The sequence below is a fragment of the Oryza sativa genome, chromosome 4 (genome assembly GCF_034140825.1).
Source record: "Oryza sativa Japonica Group chromosome 4, ASM3414082v1".
Taxonomy (NCBI): domain Eukaryota; kingdom Viridiplantae; phylum Streptophyta; class Magnoliopsida; order Poales; family Poaceae; genus Oryza; species Oryza sativa.
This window is the reverse complement of record NC_089038.1, coordinates 20947824-20964834: the sequence shown is the minus strand read 5'-3', so window position 1 is coordinate 20964834 and position 17011 is coordinate 20947824. Positions and strand designations below refer to the sequence as shown.

Below are 17011 nucleotides of genomic sequence, written 5' to 3'. Positions count from 1 at the left end.
GGTGAGTTGAGCTGTAGCTTTCGTCACCTCCCTACACCCAAAAGAAATTAAAATCCCCTTTGAAACACGCACCACCACACTTACCTGTCCTCCTATCAAGCTTAGGAGTTAGGACCTTTTAATAAAAGGCCACCCCCACTCCTCGCAGCACACTTTCCTTCTACTCACACGCACACAGTCCTCAGTATCACACACACACTCACGCTCACGCTCCACTACAACGCACTGTACACAGTTGATTATTAGCTAGTTGGGTTTCTGGCCCGGCCGCCGGCGAGATGGGCAAGGACAAGCACCACCGCGACTGGATCCTCCGGCGGTGCTGCGGCTCCATCGCCGCCTGCATCCTCACGCTCGCCGTCCTCGTCGGCTTCATCGTGCTCGTCATCTACCTCGCGATTCACCCCTCCAAGCCTTCTTTCTACCTCCAGGACGTCCAGCTCCGCAACATCGACCTCTCCGACCCTGCCATCTCCCTCAACCTCCAGGTTAATCAAATTCTGGCTAAAAATTGTACAGTTTGTTCTTGTTCTTGGGGGGACTGAAAAATCGTTTGCTTCTGTGTGTGCGTGTAGGTGACGATCGCGTCGAGGAACCCGAACGACAGGGTGGGGGTGTACTACAAGACGCTGCACGTGTTCACGACGTACAGGGAGGAGCCGATCACGGTGCCGGTGGAGCTGCCGGCGATCTACCAGGGGCACAAGGACGTGTCGGTGTGGTCGCCGGTGATGTCCGGCGAGTCGGTGCCCGTGGGGCAGTACGTGGCGGACGCCATGAGGCAGGACATCGCGGCGGGCTACGTGCTGCTGCACGTCAAGGTGGACGGCCGCGTCAAGTGGAAGGTCGGCAGCTGGGTCTCCGGCGGCTACCACCTCTTCGTCACGTGCCCGGCCCTGCTCGCCGCCAGCGGCGGCAACGTCGGCGGCGCCTTCGCCATGAGCGCCACGGCGGGCGGCGGCGCCGGCGGCAACGCCACCGTCTCGCTCAAGTTCGCGCAGGCGGCGGACTGCACCGTCGACGTGTGACGCGAAATCACCGTGCAACCCCCAGTGAGCGTGTACGCTAGCTTGTCGCGGGAGAACGCACGCACGGCGGCGCCATGAGAGCTACAGACGCAACGGCAACGGCGCACCTCGCCGAAGTAATTAGTATCGGATTAGCAATTGTAACAGTGTAAGCTTATCGAGTCAGCGCGTCTTCCCCCCCTCCCCCCCCCCCCCCAATTCTGAATCTGTGCAGAATAAAAGGCCACTTTTATATGTATACATCCGCTTAGTATCATTTGTCATTGTCGAAACAACATTTATGCATCAAAGCTTTACAATACAGTCGATCGATCGTTTTTGCATGCCTTTTGAAGAATCAACAATGTATAAAAAAACAGAGTATTTGCCCTGCCTGCCTTCCATCCCCACAACGACACTAGCGTACCTGTTCGCGTTTCAACGGAGACACATGCCGTTCATTCAAACTTTGTGCGAGTACCATAAATTACGAGAGCAAGAGTCTTCATGAGATACAGGTACGTACGTGGGCAATTTTCTCACGCCGTACAGTATAGTACAGACGAGATGATCCAACGAAAGCGAAGAGAAGGCAGAGGAAATGAAATGAAATGAAGTGCGCTAGGGCGGATGGAGAGTGACCCACCAACGTACCTAGCTAGCGGGAGTTGGGAGTGGCATTCGGCAGCGCGTCACGGTCGTCCCCGAGTACGTACTTACACTTACATCAAACGGGCAGGAGGAGAGGAGAGCTGACGAGTGATGACACTGCAGAGTCGATGGGAGAACTATAGCTGAGGCTGATCAATCGTGACACCCGACATCAATCATCGCCTCGGCGACGACGACGTAGCTGATAGCCAACCCCGGGGTTTTATGAGCCGGAAAAATCCGGCCGCGCACCGACACACCGGCCGGCCGCGGCGCGCGCGGCGACACCGCGGCTGAAACCGACGCCCGCGCGCAGCCGCGCAGCGGACAAAAAGCCTTTCGCTTCATCGCGAGACGGCGAGACGTCTCGACGACAATCGCTGGAGGCGCGGGCGAGCGAGCGAGCGAGGCCATGCTTTGCTTTGCGAGGGCTCGCGGTGCGCCGTGCGCGCGGGCCGCCAGTGTGTTTATGTGGGCCGAAGAACGGAGAAGCGCGGGGGAAAATGGGCCATAGATTTTCATGGCCCATGCATGATGGTCCATGGATGTGGTACCAGTGGCCTCGTGGTAGACGGTAGAGCCAATACAGCCCACCACTTTATTAAATTTGGTGGATCCACTGACAAACCAAACACACTGGTCCCGATCCAATCTTATTACTCCCTCTTCCCAAATTGATCATCATATAATGAAATTTAAAATTTCTCAAATTTATCATCATATAACCGCGTGGACATAGATTTCATCAGAATATAATTAATACAGTATGGGAGAATGTACGCATGCTAAGGTATACTCCCTCCGTCCCAAAAAAAAATACATTCCTAGCATCCCGAGGTGAAATTAGTGGATATGGAGAATAACTAAAATGCCCTTCATTATTGAAAAAAGTAGTAAGAGTGATATGTAGTTAAAGGGTATTGAAGGGATAAAACTTCTCATTTTACGTGCTGAGGGTAGGTAGTATGGTAGAAGTTGTTTTTTTATGGGACAAAATTCAAACTCTAGAAGTTAGTTTTTTGGGACAGAGGGAGTAATTGGCATGGCGTTTTAATCGATGTATTAATTGTGGGAGAATATGTGCATGGTGTCATGATTGATGTGATTGAAATTATTCTTAGTCTTGGTGCATAAACATATATGATGCTCAATTTAGGAAGGAGAGAGTATTTAGTTTTGTTGCTATAAAACTTTTGACTCATCGTAAAATTATACTCCCTCCATTTCAAAATGTTTGACACCGTTGACTTTTTAGCACATGTTTGACCGTTCGTCTTATTCAAAAAAGTTTGTGAAATATGTAAAACTATATGTGTACATGAAAGTATATTTAACAATGAATCAAATGATATGAAAAGAATAAATAATTACTTAAAATTTAAATAAGACGAATGGTCAAACACGTACTGAAAAGTCAACAGTGTCAAATATTTTGAAACGGAGGGAGTACCAAAATTTGAGAAGGCGTGAAACCAATATACCACCTAACTTTAGAGGAGACTACCGCCCAGACATCCCATGCAATGTAAAATATGGGATGCTACCAATGTACTACATCAGCAAGCTAATCACATAATGCAAAATATTGGACGCTACCAGTGTACTACATCAACAAGCTAATCACATAATTGCTACGTGATGATACTATATGATGTGCTTGCATTGATTAATACGATACTAGTAACCTTTGAGATGATTTATTTTCCAAACCATTTATCCATTTGTCATTCTGATTATATCGTTGTATTCGCTATAATTAAATTTTTACAACAAAATCTCGCACGATTATATCATAATTGAAAAATGATATATGTTTCAATCATTAAAATTTAATGTTTCACGTGTAAGAAGTAAATATTTCAGTTAGAATTTGACTATGTTGCGTAATTTATGTTTTTAATAAAATAGATGTTGTTTTAATGTTACACGCGAAATCAATAAATATGTTATGATATTTCATTACTTTATTTGCGAATGTTTTACATGTTGTATTTGAATGTTTCAACAAGTATATTGTGTGCAACAGTTATAAAGAATTAGTGAAACACCAGAAAATATCTATTGAAACATCTAAATAATGCTATGAGCCTCTTTCAAAAAACATTGATACTATGAGTAAAATGTTGCAAGAAAAAACTTAAAATTAGTTACAAAGTGAAATTTCATTTGAAATGTTTTTTTCTTACACGTGAAACATCCAATTGCACCTGCTTAAATACACGCACGCACGCGCACACACACTGCACACACACAGTGTGTGTGCGCGCGCGCGTGTATATAAAAACTTTTTTTTATCTAAAATATAATCATATGAGATCTTGCTAGAACATAGAAAAACACCACGTACAACATTGCAAATAACTATGTGAAATATGAACCAATATTTGTTGAAACATCACAATAACACTGAGTGCAACACAAAAAAAGACGTTAAAAAAAGTCATCAGCACAGAGTGATGTGAGATCGTGTTACGAAGATTTAGTTGTAGCGAATCAAATGATAAAATTTATTCGTAGTTTGGATAAATAGTCAGAGAGAAAAAACATTTGAATTTTCAATCAATATGGACATCTTTCCTAAATCTGATTGCATGCACCTACACCCATATCCCTACTGTTCTCTTAGCCTAAGAAGCGTTCGATTTTTTCCTTCCGCCCGGACGGTTGATTAGAAGCATTCTCCAACTCTATCTTATCATTTTATATATCAAAGTTCTTTTTAACCAAGTGAGAACACATGAAATACTCCAACACCCACATATATAGTTCTTTTCCAAAATAAAACAATTTTTACATATACACCTGGAGAAGTTGAAATATATCACATATGTCTAAAAAGAATACATTTAGTTTAGGCTATGCGATAAATATTTGTCCAAGTGTGCAGCTATAAATAATTATATTTTAGAACAGAGAAAGTAGTATATCACTATAGTATCATAGATACGGTAGTTCTCTACCTAAGAAAAGATCCCAGTCTTCTAGCAACCATGTACTCAAACGATGCTAGTACCCGCAAAACAACTTGAGGCCTGATCTTATAAAAAATAGATAATAAGCCGTAAAACGACATATAAGAAAAAAATAGTTTGAGTGTTTTTTTTATATCCATGTTATTTATAGTTTAAGAGCAAATATTGAAAAATAAGCTATGATGAAAAAAAACAACTCTAAAGCTAGATTCATTAGAGTTCATCTTGTAAAAATAATCTTTAAACGAATTTTCTTCTAAAACATTTTTTTTTGATTTACCATCCGATTACATTGTTGTATTTCTTACAATTAAATATTTATAACAAGATCTCACACGATTATATTTTGATGAAAAAATCAAATGTTTTTTGGCCAGTTTTAAAAATTGTTTTAATTCACTATATAATATACATGTCATAGATGCAACATTCAAAATATACTAACTACAACACCGTCAACCACAAATGAAACAAAAAAAATGTAACTAGTTCATTTCAAATATTGCATGTTATATTCTTTGAATGTTTCAGCAGTTACCAGTAAATGTTTCATATATAATATAAAAATATCTCAATTAGAAAAATAATAATATATTATATTATTTTAAAGATTTAATTACAATGGATATGATGGTGTAATCGGATCATATATTAGATAAGTAATTTAGGAGAAAAGTTGTTTAAAAATAATTTGAAACTTGTCAAAAAGTTGTTTATACGTGCATGTAAGAGACTTACATATGCAAATTATGAGAGAGAAAAAATCGTGTGTGTGTGTGTGTGCTGTGTAGTACTACACTACAGGCCCATCTAAGAGAAAGGTAGAGAGAGCACAACTAGAGAGGCGGGAGCACAAATTTTACATACTCACTCGAGAGAATTGCATATGTGTTGTGAAGTAGTACATGAGGAGAGGGCAATCGAGTCAAAAATAATTCAGGTGCCCGATTTGTAATTGCTTCAAAATAAAGTTGGTGAGAATTTTCACCCAAGTTGTGAAGAAGTATGGAAACAAAACAGCCATATGCATAATGCATTCGTAGTTGGGCAAAGTCATCCTTCAAGTCTAGAATTATGCAAGACCCTGCTGATCTTCCCGGTATCTAGCTAGGCTTGCCTCGGGATTGTCAAATAACATTTCTTCTGGGTCATACAAATAAAGCTCAGACGTAGCATGCTATCATGCTCTTCTGTTCTTACAACGTGAAACAAAGCTATATCACTGCCTCCATCTTTTTTGACCAGTCCACATTCTTAGTTCCATGCAAAAACAACTTGATAAAATGATTTGTTTCCCCCTTTTTTTTTCATGTTTCTACCGAAGAAAGACGTTCCAAAAGAAGGGTGAAAAAAAGAGAGAGTTAAAAGAGAGCAAATGCATGCCATGATATATGTGGGTTGATCCAGACCTTTTTCTGCCATGTACGTAGCTAGTCATATATACCTCCGATAGTAGAACATGATGCGCCTAGATTGTAAAAGAGATCAAAGGCTCAAAGCTCTCTCTGTATGACTGTATCCTTGGATCCCCAACTAGTACTTGAGCTACATATGTAGGTTAAGTAATTACTAAACACATCTTTTTGTGTATATGTAGGTTAAGTAATTACTTAATTTGCCGTGCATGCACCATAGCAACTGTAGCAAGTAGTAGCTGAGCTGCAAGTAGGCTTTAATTTGAAGGATCCAAGAACTGCTTGTACTAAGTCCCACACGAGCTAGACACGTACAACTGATGAATACACAGGTACGTAGTAGGCAGTACGTACATACATAAGCATCAGTGCTGTTTAATTTCTTCTCAAAAGTTCATATATATGAGACACGACGAGGAAAAGAGGGAACTTGTCTTCCAGGCCTTCAGTATTACAATCCATTCAAAATATTATAAGGAAAAAGTCCATATAACCCCCTAAACTTTGGATGGAAGTCCGTCTAGCATCCTGAACTTTGAAACCGGACATTCTCACATTGAACTCCCTAAATTGGTACAATACCATTTATACAACCCTCTAAGATGGTTTTACATATTGGTTTTTTTTTTATCTAATTTGTATATAAGTTGGATGAGTTTGATCACATGTCATACACTTTGAACATATATGTATATATTAAAATTTTGACTTAAATCTTTCTTTTTTCTCCTTATTAGCTCTCACTTACAAATAAGTACCAACATAGTAATAGTATGATATCATTGTATAGGAATAAATTGATGATTTATAACTGATGATATGCAAATATGTTATATTAGTTATTCGGAATTGTTCATTTAAGCTTTCAAAATATGCAAAACCATCATCTGAAACCACCTTAATTAGGGGGTAATATAGATGGTATGGCAAAGTTCAGGGGATTAGATGTCCGGTTTTAAAGTTTAAGGTGCTAGATGGATTTCTATCTAAATTTAGGAGAGTATTTGGACTTTTTCCTTATTATAATTATTAGTTGATCAACATCAAGGATGGTCCATGTCAAATCTGGACTGGATACCATCATCGGTAGCTACTTCATTTCAAATATTACATATTACTCCCTCCGTTCCATAATATAATAATGTAAGATTTTCTAGCATTGTCCACACACATATAAATGTTAATAAATCTAGACACACATATATATCTAGATTCATCAAAATCTATATGAATGTGGGCAATGCTAGAAAGTCTTACGTTGTGAAATGGAGAAAGTATATTTTAAAAAGAAACTGGGTAGTTGTTTTTCAAAAAAAATAGTTCCGTCAAATAAGTTCTAGACCGAAATCTAGATCACATGGGAACAATAGCGGAGGAAATTGGTCGGATATACTAAAATTAACGGGGAGTTGCCCTTTATAATTAATCTTGCTTTTAGTGAGAACAGTGGTGGAGCTTGCATGTTATCGCTAAGCGGATCACTAGATGATGGTGTGTGGTCCAATGGAACACTTTATGTGATGAAGTTATGCTGACATAAGCGTAGTGCCTTAGGTATCAGATCTAATACTAAGGATATCTCAGATACGATACTCATAAAAAAAGGGTTTCGTACATATATAGATACCACGCCGACGTTAATACATTATCTTATATACTAGATTTGATACTGGAAGGATACTAGACGCAATACCCGTAAGGTACTATGCTAATAACATAATGATGTTAGAATACATAAACTATTTCATTGAAACGGCACATTGTTCTTCTATATTATTTCTATATCGCAAAAGGAACCATGGTAGGAATTTGTGATTTTTGGACCGTGAGATTTGTGCTGGCTGGGAAAAAAATTGCTTATGAGCGCGGGGGAGAGGTTGGAACCCACAATCTGTAGGTTTGCTGCTGCGCTAGCACAGTTTTTCTGACATATTTACGTACGTAATTTAAAAATAAATTACATTGTAGATACAATCAAGTTACAACGAAACTAATTAGTTATATTTAAAAGTTTTCTTCCAAAAAAAATAGAATGTTATATACCTATTTCCATAAATAATATATTGGGGAAGTAGTTTTGAGAGTAATGTCTATGTGACATGGCTTGGTATAGACACCGTTAAGTGATGTAGTTTAGACACAATATCACTTTGTGTTGGAAGACATGCAGTTCTTCCCTCTTCAGTTCGTTAAAAAAAAAACTCCCAATTGGCAAGTATAATGATCGATCACAAAACCCTTTTTTGCGTGTTTGTGTTTTTCCTCTAGCTTCTACTCCCTCCATCCAAATAAAAGGCAAGCCCTGGGTTTCCGTGTCCAACTTTGACTGTCCGTCTTATATGAAATTTTTTTATAATTCGTATTTTCATTGTGGTTAGATGATAAAACATGGTTAATATTTTACGCGTGACTTGTCTTTTTAATTTTTTTATAATTTTTTCAAATAAGACGGACGGTCAAACGTTGGACACGGAAACCAGGGTTTGTCTTTTTTTAGGACGGAGGGAGTATGTTATACTCCAAGTAGGTTAAAAAAGTTTGCAGAAATGGCATGCCTTTGTGACAATACATGTGGGCCCAACGATCCTATTGGGTAGCACAAACCTGTGGAGATGATTGGACGATATGAAATGTTGGGTCCAAATTATTTTTCTATTATGAAAAAAGGTTCACATGTAAACAATCTGATGTATTAATTCACAGGAAATCATCAGTACCCTAGCTAGCCACCGCTTGAGGTGCTTTTAGTAGCTGTAGCTACTTCAAAATCTCCAATGGCCCCGAAGAGTTCAAATTCACACTTGATTGTGAAACTCAGCAGGGGAGTGGATTTTCATCCCTCGAGGGGATATCCCCTCGTTGTTTGCATGTCACCCAAATAGTTATGAAAAAATTTAAAAATAATTGAGAAGATATATTAACATGTGATATATCACTCCACAAATATGTAAGTTCAAGTTCAACTTCTACATCTCGTAACGAAAAAAACAAATTAAACTACAACTAGTTAACATATATTCACAGTCAAATTTGTTTTTTTCGTTGCGGGGTGTAATAGTTGAATTTAAACTTGTATGTTTGTAGAGTGATATATCACATTTAATACATCTTCTCAAATTTTTTCGATTTTTTTCATAACTATTTGGGTGATATGCAAACAACGAGGGGATATCCCCTCGGGGGATGAAAATAGTTTCCCAACTCAGCAGCTGCAAAATCCAAAATATGAAAGCTCCAAGTTCGATATATAACTTCTAGCGTCTTCATATTAATTCTCACTAGTTGAATATTCACAAGCCTTTTCAGTTGGATATGCTTCTCAGAACCTTTGTCGCCTCAAACAGTGAATTCAGCACACATGTTCAAAATATAGTTATACCCATTATCCAAACCGCTGTGTAGATGAAAATATATTTGATCACCACCACCACAAATATATAACAGAGCTCCATCTTAACGAAGCTCATAATATGCCATTGTCCAACCGCACCAATGCCATGATCCTCTAAAGCCAAAGTTAATACTAGAAACAAAAAAAACCATCAAAACAAATGAAAGGAAAATCTAATTAGACGAGCAATGAGCTAGCTACCCTAGCTGATAAACATGGATCCTTCATGTACACTAGTGTTACATTTCATCCTGCCTTCTGAAGAGCAGCACCCGGTCGACCGCCGTGAGCAGACAGACATCACCGGAGCTGAGCTCATCTGCTGCTTGATCGCTCTCCATGTCAAGGTTCAAATCGAAGCAAGAAGAGGGGGCGCCTGATTCGATTTCTAATTTGTGATCATGATCACTTGTGTTGGCTTCCTCTTTCTCCACCTTCATCTTCTTGTTCATCAGCGGCGAGCCAGCTCTAGACCTCGCCTCGAAGCTCTCGCAGCTCAGGATGATGATGGCGTCGCCCACGCCGACCTCGTCGCCGGCCTGGCTCCGGAGAACCCCTCTGTCGATGGCCTCCTTGACGCCCACCTGCCAGCGATGGTCGCCCTGCTCGACGTCCTCGATGAGGATGACGCGGTGCGGGTTCTCCGAGACGGCGTCGTAGAGCCGCTCGAGGTAGGCCTCGCTCGCCGACGACGTCGTCGTCGTCCGCGGCCGCTTGCTCCGGTGGTGATCCTCGGTGGAGCCCGACGCGGACGGCGAGGAGGAGGAGGCGCCGAGCTTGACGGAGAGGAAGCTCTTGCGTGACCCGAAGACGAGGCCGGCGAGCTCCCTCGCCACCCTCTCCTTGCCGTGCCCGTCGCCTCCGAGGAAGAAGAGCCACGTCTCCTCCTTCGCCTCCGTCGACCTCGACCTGTCCCGCCGCTTGGCGATCCCGGACCTGCACTGGAGGACGGCGCTCGCCACCTCCGGGACGATCTCCTTCTGCCACGGCACCTCCTTCTCCAGCGCGGCGCACAGGAGCTTCAGGTTCTCGGCGTTGAGCTCCTTGAACCTGGAACGGCACTCCACCTCCACCGAGCCATTGGAGGCGCCGGAGCAGTCGTCGTGCGACTTGGCCTTCTCGTCGTCGTCGTCCTCGCGCTTGGGCTTCCATGGGTGCTTGGCGTCGAGGTCGGCGAGAAGCCACGAGTGGTGAGGCTGGTGCTGCTGCTGCTGGTGGCCGTGGCCGTGCTCGTAGGAGGAGATGGAGGACGCCGGCGACACCGGCGCCGAGAAATGCAGCGTCATCCGCTGAGACGGCTTGCCGCAGATGGATCCCCATGTCTTGCCAAGATCCGCGAAATGTGTCGACTCCTATCACGAGAAGACAAAAAAAAAATCAGCAATGATTGACCGATTAATTAAGATAAAAAGATTAGCATTCGATCGAGTGGCACCTGCAGCTGCTGGTCGCGGCAATGCTGGAGCCAAGAAGGGAGGCTCGACGACGACACGAAGGAGCGGGGCAACGACGCCTTGGTGTCGTGCTCGTGCGTCGTCGTCGCGGCGGAGCAGTCGCCGCCGCAGCATCTGGAGAGGAGGTGGCTGCCGCCCAAAAGCGGCCCGCAAGACGGCGCCGGGCGGTTCCCATCGGTGGTGTGAGGGCTCGCTTTCATGGACTGATTGACTGCGCCCAGCGCGCTGCAGAAAGAATAACAAAACGGAAATTAGATTCCTGCACACACTGTCACCTCACCGATCGACATGTCTCCACAAGATCAGCTAAACTGATCATCTTTGTCAGCCGCTGTACCTCTGAAATTGTATTGTCGATATATCATGCTCTCGTGAATGTTCAAATAATGCGATATTAGAAAAAGAGAATGTGAAGCTGATGAGGAGCTATAGATTGACCTAAAGCTTTTGCCCAGAAAGCACGCAAAAGATGCAAAAGCTTTCACCCGCATGGTACTGAACTACTGATGCTTACTGATTGCTCAGTAACGAAGGGGTCAGATCACAGAGACCAGAGGCATTTCGTTTCTGCAAGGCCGGCGCGGGTGCATGATTCGTTCACCTGACGTGACACGCTGCGCCGCGAGAACTTAACAAACTTTTTTTAGATCGATCGGATGATTTTTTACCTGTCGTCGAAGGCGCAGGTGAGGCTCAGCGCGAGGCTGCCGGCGGGGACGGCGAGCGTCTGGAGCCCCCACATGCTCTCCAGCGACGGATGCCCCGCCCTGCACTTCATGTACGTCTGGTACGTCCCGAACCCGACGAGCCAGATGCCGCCGTCGCACGACGCCAGGGCGCGCACCTCGGTGACGACGTGCTCGACAGAGCAGTAGTAGCCGCCGCCGCCGCCGCTGCCGACCCTCCTGGCGCCGGCGTGCGCGGCGGCCCAGAAGTCGGCCGCCCACTTGAGGTCCTCGACGACGAGGAGCACCCGCGCGCCGCGGCTCTTCACGAGGCACCGGAGCTCGGCGAGCCGCCGCTCCGCCTCCTCCCTCGGCATGTCGCGGAACGACGACACGCGGAGGCTGACCACCTGCGCGCCACGCAGCGCGTCGTGCTGCTTCGCCTCCCCTCTCCTGACCCTGTCCACGGCGGCGCGCGCCGTGGCCTCCGCGGCGGCCGTGCTCTCGGCGACGACGACGACCCTCCTCCTGCTGCCGCCGCCGCCCCGGCCGCCAGCCGCTGCCGGGGCAAGGCAGTCGAGCACCGCGGCGATGTCCTCGTCGCGCGCCAGCATGTCGAGCAGTGGCAGTTTGGCTTTGATCTCCGGAGGATGAGCCGGGCTGGTGGTGGCGGTGGCGGTGGCTGCGGCGCCGGTGCAGCTAGGGTTAGGGTTTTGGTTCGGTGGCGCGCTGGTGGCCGTGGTGGTGCTGCACGCCTGCTCCACGTTGGCCTTGACCTGGGTGCTGGAGAAGCCGGCCTCCCGCATGACGCGGCTGACGCTGGGGTCGTCGAGGATGGAGACGACGAGCTGCTCCAGCTCGATCTTCACGGCGAGCACCGGCTGCTGCTGGGTCTCCACGGACCCGCGCCGCTGGTGCGCCTGCGCCCGCTTGAACGCCGCGACGAGCGCGTTGGAGAGCGACGGCGGGTAGTAGTGGCCGTGGTGGCCGTGCCCGTGGCCGCCGAGCAGCGGCGACGAGGCGACGGCGGCGGAGGCCGGGAGGCGGTTGAGCGCCACGTTGAAGCAGAGCTCCAGGGCCTTGCACTGCAGCGGGTGGGAGTGCGACCGGAGGCACGCCGCGCGGAGGAGCCCCCCCGGCGGCGCCAGCATCGCGCTCGCCACGTGCAGCGGCGTCACCTGCGCGTTGCCCCTCCGCCGCGCAAGGGTCACCGCCTGCTTCACCACGGCGGCCGCCTCCGCCGTCAGCGCCTGCTGCACCGTGCACCCCCCGGCCCTCATCTCTCACACGTACACCACACCACCTAGCTAGCTACGTATACTACAAGAACCTAGCTAATCTAGTAATCTATCGATTTGATGTGGCAACGGTAGTGTGTGAGGAGAAGAAAAAGGAGAAGGAATGAGATGTGCAGATATAGAAGGGGGACGGAGGTCACTGCTGCTTCAGCTGCAACCTGCAAGTGGTGGGAGGATGCAGTGCTGCTTTATATGTTGGTGAATGTTCATCTTTTGAGTAGCTAGAGGGGGGGTGAGAAGGTACAGAGGTTGAAGGAAGGAGGAGATTATGGTGTGTGGATTTGTGCTTTTCTTGTTAGGGAGGGCTGCATAGTTGTTTTTTCTTTCTCTTTGGGCTATAATTTTTAGGGTCCAAAGTGGATTTTGTGGTGGGAAAGAAAAAGTTGGCTAGGTAGAATGCATGTGCTGACAAAGCAGATACAAAGGCCCCCCAGCTTTCCCCTCTATCTCTCTCAAGTCTCAAGTTTCAAGCAAGGCGTTCTCACATTCTCATGCAGAGGGTAGCTAGCTAGGAGATCATATGGATTGTGCACAGTATCTTTGTGACTAGTCTTCTGTATATGATCAGCTGCCTCTAAAGAATGACCTGAGCTAAATTCTATGCGTTCCTGCATCAAAGTGCGCAAAGCCGGGCGACCATAAAATTTAGAACCTGATCTAGAAGGATTTGGTGAAATGACAAGTGTGCATTGGTCATTGGAGCAGACAAGGTGCCTTAGTAATGATATTTTTCAAGAATAATTGTTCCATGTAACAAAGTAAGCGCAGTAAAGTGTGAATATAAGGTAAACATAATGTCATAACCCCTGAAATTTTTTTCATTATTTCAGAGGGTCTCCATTTTCTCAGGGAAAAATATCATGACATGCAGCACAATTAACTCACAACCATGTTTGGTGAGTTGTCACTATAATATATAGTTGTGGAATCTTCCTTTCTAATCTTTATGCAACTAGATAGTAAAATGGCAAATTGAAGAATCCATATATACTTTGGGATACTATATTTAGTAATAAGAGACAAACCTTTGCTGCAACTCTTACCTGATAGAATTTATGCCTTCCCTACCTCTCCATGGCTCCATGCATGTCACCATATGTAAACACCAATACATCTCCCACCAAACCTATTAGTGCAAAAATAAAACAAAACGAAAGGAACGATCCATAGCAAAACTACAAGTAACAGCTTTTGCCACTTATCTTTTGCAGGTTATTTCTCCTTTTCTCATACATTGTTCAGGTGGGACAGGTTACCTATCTCAGTGTATTCTCTTCCCTTACCCATCAGTATAATATCTAAATTTATACTTCATACCACAACTTCATTATTCCCCGATTGGACATATGTGACAAGTGGTATTCATGATAAAATGATAAGGATACATGCACAAGAAATTCATGAGAAAATGATGAGAATGAAAGAAACAATGGTATGGGATAATTGTTGGTAAACCGAATTATTGGCGTAGGTATCTAGATGAGAACTAAATTTACCCCAAGCAACATAATGAATTGAGTACATATGTACAGTTTTGTTCTATCACACATGTACATATATAGAAGCACGTCTGTCTAGGACCCATGCATCTAACTAAACAGCCACTAGCTGAAAATACATCAAATTGAAAAGATGCATATAATGTAGCACAGGTATAGTACGTCCGCATAGCCTTTGTTTTAAGAGAGGGCAATCAATATATTCATCATGAAGGAAGTACATACATACTTTTATACCTGTTCACTGCTCGTCGTATACTGATACGATTGATCACATTACTAACAGGGAAATGGGGCTGATGTTGCAATGATGACGATACAACATATGATGCTTTATGTGATCGATACGATCTGATGTGGCCTGCAGTGACCTCTCATCTTTTAAGAGGGCCCATTTAAATTGGTTTTCTTTTCTGAGAGAGAGAGATCTTTGTGCCCTAAAAGAATCGGGAACTGTGTACGGCCTCTTTCTCTCTAGACTCAAAGTATATGGAATAAAGCGTCCCCTTATTGCCCATATGCTCTCTGTAGACTGTATGTGTGTATGCATGGAAAGATTAGAATCGCTCACAATTACTAGGAGCAGTAATGCATAAAACAGCCACATGCTGTTCAGCAAAGCCGGGGCTTTTCAGCATTCTTGTTCCCTAAAAAGCAGACTACATTACTAGACACAAAAATTGAAACATTCACTAATTAAGTTTAGGCAACTGCTGAAGGTTCAGTGCCAATGTGCCGAATCTACGAGTGAACAGAACAAATGTTTACTACTAATATATGGCAAAGATAGCACTGATCAAGATCAACATGAATATATTTGCATCATTATTAATTGCATGATTATTGACATATATAAGCGCCGCTCAAATATTCTGTTGTACTGCAGTGTTACTACAAGCAGAATTAACTGTCAGGCAAAAGCCAAAGTATGTAGTTAAAAGCACGTTTACAGCATCATTGACCGGTCATTACTGCGTGCATTTGCATCAAAAGTCGTGCAAGAACATAGTTCTTTATGGGGATACGAACAGGGAAAAGGGGTCGATTAAACAGCCAGCAAAAACAAAGTATCAAAAATGACTTCCCCCTCAAGCCTTCCCAACAGATCCCCATTCATTTCTCAATCATCTTGTACGAGCTAGTGAAGTGCAATGGTGTATGTGCCTCTTCACAACAATCAGAACTGGGCCTCGCATTGATGTCGTTGAGTTTTCACAAAACCAATATATAGCGACTAGTAGTGATTACTGACTACTTCGAAACTCTTATATAGTTTCTGCACAGATAAACTTTCACCTTCTTTATAGGATTCTGGTATCAATGTGTTACACGCTACATATGCAAAGCATGGTCTGTTCAAACTAATCCGAGGCAGTGGTAAGTGGTCAGTCAAATAAAGCTTTGGTCACATATGGCCCAAAAGGGGAGGAAAAGGCCAAGCCCTAATCATCACAAAGCCATTGCCCCAAAAGGAGCGCTTCAAGGAGGAAAGTATATACACAGTTTGAGGATCGACCCCGGAACAGAGAGGAGCAAAATACCGCAAAAGAAAACACAAAGAGGAAAGCAGAAAAGAAACCGTAATCACTGCATACTCTTCTTTTGATCCTTTCTTTCCTTTTCTTTTTCTTTCTCTAGTTACATAAGGCAGTTAGGCTGCTGTATTAGATCTGTACATGGCAAAGGAGTTGTGGTATGCCCAGGAATTAAACTAACCCTAAGCATTGTGTTGCTGCAAGCAGCTTTTTAAAGTGGAGCAAGAGGGGATGCTAAAAAGTGCATGAGTGGCATTATCTGCAGAAAAGCTTCCCAATTTTAATATCCCTGGCGCACTGGTAATGGGTGCAGCACAGAAGCTGCGGCAGGAGCACTACACTACCACTCCAGGGGCCTCCAAGGTGAAGAAAAAGTGCTTGTGGTTCTGCCAGTGTAATTATAAGCGTGGCTTAGGATATGCAGTACTAGTGCTACTATTATCTTGATTTATTCTTTTTATATGAGATTAAATATGTGCCACAGTGCCATTGATCAGCTTATTGAGATAAGAACAGGAGGAATATCATGTTTATTATTAAGAAAAAAAAAGAAGTCATTCATAAAGTTAGGGGAAAGGAGTACTCTTAAACCATATTCAGATGGTTTGGAGCGGCAGAAATCCGGTGAAGATGATTGCTTCCAGCCCTGTGCTGTCCACTCTGTGCTGGGGTTCCATTTTGTTAATTTACCTAACTTTGTTTTCTCATGACTTCCTGCTAAAAAGAAGCAATTGCGCATGAGCAAAAGTTTATTTTGAAAAGTTAGAACATAGATCAGACATATGTATTCAACATGCAAAAGATACAATAACAGTGGGAAGGGAAAAAAAAGTAGGTGATACTTACAGTAAGAGTTAAGACACATATGGGCCAGGGTGTTCATGCCTTCCTAGGCTGGCATACTGGGCCGTCCTCAAGAGCGCAAAATGGAGGACTTCTTGTTCCACTTTATAAGCAATGTGCTTGCCATTTAGATTGAAACGCTTCCAGGTACAAAAGAGCCAATAACATTTTATTAAACATTACACAGCTTCAAGTAACTTCTTGCATAAAACCTTAACTAGCATTTCTTAAAAAAGGTGACTAGAATCAAATAAGATTATTTTTCAATGGTTGAATTTTCC

At 43.9% G+C, this 17011-nt stretch overlaps 2 protein-coding genes and 1 long non-coding RNA gene across 3 annotated transcripts; 1 reads left to right on the top strand and 2 right to left on the bottom strand.

Moving 5' to 3' along the window:
* The first annotated feature begins 183 nt into the window (after window positions 1-183).
* On the top strand, window positions 184-1351 carry LOC4335811 (NDR1/HIN1-like protein 12). Its single transcript, XM_015778444.3, has 2 exons — window positions 184-488; window positions 576-1351. The coding sequence occupies exons 1-2, from the start codon at window positions 279-281 to the stop codon at window positions 1026-1028; spliced, it is 663 nt and encodes a 220-aa protein (XP_015633930.1). The 5' UTR covers window positions 184-278; the 3' UTR covers window positions 1029-1351.
* An 8093-nt stretch (window positions 1352-9444) lies between these two features.
* LOC4335810 (protein SMAX1-LIKE 3) lies at window positions 9445-13003 on the bottom strand. Its single transcript, XM_015781160.3, has 3 exons — window positions 11559-13003; window positions 10872-11115; window positions 9445-10788 (listed from the first exon to the last, which is right to left on the bottom strand). The coding sequence occupies exons 1-3, from the start codon at window positions 12833-12835 to the stop codon at window positions 9676-9678; spliced, it is 2634 nt and encodes an 877-aa protein (XP_015636646.1). The 5' UTR covers window positions 12836-13003; the 3' UTR covers window positions 9445-9675.
* A 2912-nt stretch (window positions 13004-15915) lies between these two features.
* Window positions 15916-16873, bottom strand: LOC136356274 (uncharacterized). Its single transcript, XR_010740973.1, has 3 exons — window positions 16734-16873; window positions 16479-16601; window positions 15916-16273 (listed from the first exon to the last, which is right to left on the bottom strand). It is a non-coding gene; the product is annotated as an uncharacterized lncRNA (long non-coding RNA).
* Between the last annotated feature and the right edge of the window lie 138 nt (window positions 16874-17011).